At 64.4% G+C, this 3,318-nt stretch overlaps 1 protein-coding gene across 1 annotated transcript; it reads right to left on the bottom strand.

The window, feature by feature from the left end:
* Positions 1–1,029: 1,029 nt before the first annotated feature.
* Positions 1,030–2,753, bottom strand: PWWP2B (PWWP domain containing 2B). The gene has a single exon (XM_011941968.1). It carries the CDS (start codon positions 2,583–2,585, stop codon positions 1,044–1,046), a length of 1,542 nt encoding a protein of 513 aa, XP_011797358.1. The 5' UTR covers positions 2,586–2,753; the 3' UTR covers positions 1,030–1,043.
* Between the last annotated feature and the right edge of the window lie 565 nt (positions 2,754–3,318).

Below are 3,318 nucleotides of genomic sequence, written 5' to 3'. Positions count from 1 at the left end.
AATCTCTGCATCCAGGTGGCAATTAGGCCATGGAGCCAGGAATAAGAGCACAGAGGACCACCAGCTGCCCCCACCCAGAGAGGACTCCTCCCTGGCCGGCCTCTCCTGCCGCGGAGACAGGAAGGGCATCTAGGAGGTGCTGGGAGGCCTCTGGAGCTGGGAGATCGGCCTTCAGAAGCTCAGGGCAGACAACAGCCCCTCGGCAGGCTCCAGATGACCCACATAGTGACTCGCAGGGACATGGGTGGCTCCCCCAGCCCCACGAGATGACACCCCCACACCTCCACACAGCGTAGCGCCCCCCAGGTACAGGAATCCACACAAGGCCTGGCTGGAGATTCTACAAAGTGCTCCTAGGAGAGGCCAAGAGTGAGACGCTATCCCCAGGAACATGTGTCCTGGGTCCCCGGCGCCTGGCCACGCACACAGCCTGCTGACAATGGAGTGCGCACTGACCCAGGAGGAAGATTCGGGGGTGGCGGGGGCAGGGCTGGGCCAGTCTGGGAAGTCGAGATGGGGGCTTCATCTGAGGGTGGGAAGCTCACCTCGCTCTCCCTCCTTTAATGTCCTGGGATGGCCCATCCGTGTGCAGAAGGAGGGAGACTCCCACTCTGATCTTCGGGAAAAGCAGTGAGAGTTTGCTCCCTGCTGACAGGGCCCCAACCTGGGCTCTCCCCTCCCCAGGACCAGTCAAACCACATCCCTGACTCCAAACAACTAAGGAGAGCATGAGAATCTCCATTCTGGCCTTTGAAAAATGGCTGCCAAACACAAACTCGCTTTGTGCTTTGAACAAGCACCGGTGGTGACTGGCCTCCTCACAGTGCGCCTCTTGTGTGAATCAGAAGCGCAGATGACATTATCAGTGAGGGCAACCATTTTCCAGATGCCTGGGGCCCCGAGCAAGGGAGCTGAGTTGCACAGGCAGTGGCTCCCTGGGCCTCAGGGCTCGGAGCAGAGGCACAGCCTGGACACAGGTGTGAGCTTGGGCCGGCCGGGGGAAGGAGGCTGCCACTGGCACACTCACCTGGTCAGGGAACCAGTTACGTTTCAAACTGGGTTAAGAGCTCCCTGATTTCCGGGGCCACGTGTCGCGCGGCATTTGCAGCCTCGGTTATAGCTTTCCGATACATCCCCTTCTTCTTACGGTTAAATCTCAGTTTGAAAAATTCAGAGAAAGGGGAGAGTTTTGAAATAGACAAGAACGACGTAGTCGGAGAACCAAACCACGAGACCTTCGCTTCTCGCCAAGACGGCTCTCCGTCCTCCTTCTGGCCAAGGCTGATGTCAAGAACACGCGCCGGCCACCAAGGAAAACCATGGATCTTACCCCACACGATGTCCCCCACGGCCACAGTCCTGCCGTCCTCCGTGATGCACTCCGACACGCTCTGTGTGTGCAGCCTGACCGTCAGGGGCGGCACGGTTTGGGGAGCCTCTCTGGACGCGGAGGGTGCCGACGCGCCGTGGCCAGGCGAGAGGTCACCCGTGTCTGCCGGTGTCCCTTCCGAGCCGGACGATCTGGCCTCGTCGAGGCTGTCGCTGCTGCACGCCGACTCGCTGGCACAGTCTGCTCTCCCCTCAGGGCAGCTGACAAGAAAAGCCAAGTCCTCACCTCCCTGTGCGCCCTGGGGACAGTTCTTGAAGTCATCGTCCTCACCTGAACTTCCGGAAGACAAGTCCCCCAGCCCACCGGCAGGGCCGTCCGCACAGGGCGCGGGCGAGCTGGCCCGCGGGTACCCGTTCAGCTCCTCCACCAGCTCGGCCCGGTACACGGGCTCGTGCTCGCTGTCCCCCAGTCGGTGGGGCTTCAGGCGGATCTTGGGGGGCGGCAGGTCCGCACTGGGCGGCACGGGCCGCGTCAGTTTCAGCTTGGGGATGGAGGCCGCGGGTGCGCCGGATGGCCGGTCCCGGGACTCTCTGTCCAGCACCTCAGGGTCCAGGCTGCCATCGTCCTGGGGAGCCTGCTGGGGACGGAAGGGTTCCAGAGAGCCGTGCACGCGGGAGGGGATCTTGACCACCTCTCCCTTCCCCTGGGGCGTGCTGTAGGAGATCTTGATGACCGGGCTCCGCGGGACCTGCTCTGCCGGTGCCCTGTCCTCCTCTCGCCTCTCCCTCTTGCTCCTCCTGGCCGTGACCCCAGTCATGGGGTCACTGTTCTCTGGCTCCTCCGGCTTGCGGAGTTCCCTGTCCGGGCCACTGCCCAGCCTCCTGCGGGCCCTGGACGTGGCTGGGGGTCCAGGGCTGGCCTCCGGGGGGCTCAGCGTGCTCTTGCACTTCTCACAGAGCACCTGGCGCGGCCGCAGGCGGATGGTGCTGAGAATGAGGCGTCCTGGGTCGCGGTTGCGGGACAGACGCCGCCGGGTGCGCTTGATGGTCCTGGGCGGCGGCTGGGGCACCCACAGCTTGTACGTGTCCCGGAGCCACAGCGGGTGAGGGAAGGGGGCGCCTTCGAAGTATGGCGGGTACGGGGGCAGGCTTCCGGCGGGCAGCGGCGGCACGAGGGGCGGAGGTGGCTCAGGACCGGTGGTCTCAGGGGGCTGAACCCCGTGGGGAGGAGGTGGGGAGCCAGGCCCCAGCTGCATCACCTCTGCGTCCCCCTCTTCGGGAACCTGGCCATGGCTATTGTTGGCCGGGGGGTCGTTGACCTGGGGCAGCAGAGCCGACGGGGGCAGGCCAAAGAGGCCAGACCTGGCAATGGAGAGAGAGAAACCACAGTGAGAAGGGACCCTGGCACACCCACCACCTGCACCCAGAGCCAAGGCCCCCAACCCATGAATGCTCCAGCAGGTCCGGGCAGCGAGCCATGCCCTGAGCCCACGCCCGCTATGTACACCCTGGGCTGGACACATCCGGACAAGGCATGAGCCTTCCAAAGCCGCGCAGCGTGTGGACTGGAGGTCAGCTGCTTCCCTGGCCTGAGAGAGGCACAGAGGCTCCGAATCTCAGTCCATGGCCCCGGGGGACATGTGGGCCCCGGCAGGAATGCTCCCAGGAAGCCTGACCTGGCTGCCTGTGGCCCGTGGCTCTGGGCCCCAAAACTCAGGCCCCTTGCTCACAGGCTCAGCCGTTCCCTCCTCTCCTCTCCGAGGGGCTGGGGGACTCAGGGAAGACCCCCTAGGGCCAGGTGACCCTTCACCCCCCAGCGCAAGCCCCTGGAGAATGCCGTCCTGCAGGAGCAGAGTTCCAGGTCCATGACGTGTGCCTGGGGTGGGGCTGCATGTGGCCCAGGGCTGAGCCCTCTGGAGGTGGCCCAGATGCTTTCAGTGACCCCGAGAGAGACCTCATCCCCATCTGCCCACACAACCTGGAAGGCCC

This window comes from Colobus angolensis, unplaced genomic scaffold, assembly GCF_000951035.1.
Source record: "Colobus angolensis palliatus isolate OR3802 unplaced genomic scaffold, Cang.pa_1.0 Scaffold204, whole genome shotgun sequence".
In the NCBI taxonomy this organism is placed as follows: domain Eukaryota; kingdom Metazoa; phylum Chordata; class Mammalia; order Primates; family Cercopithecidae; genus Colobus; species Colobus angolensis.
This window is presented reverse-complemented; position numbering and strand designations above follow the sequence as displayed.

What these genes read in the sequence shown, in the direction of transcription:
- PWWP2B (XM_011941968.1), bottom strand. Translation starts at nt 2,585, where the DNA reads ATGCAGCTGGGGCCTGGCTCCCCACCTCCTCCCCACGGGGTTCAGCCC.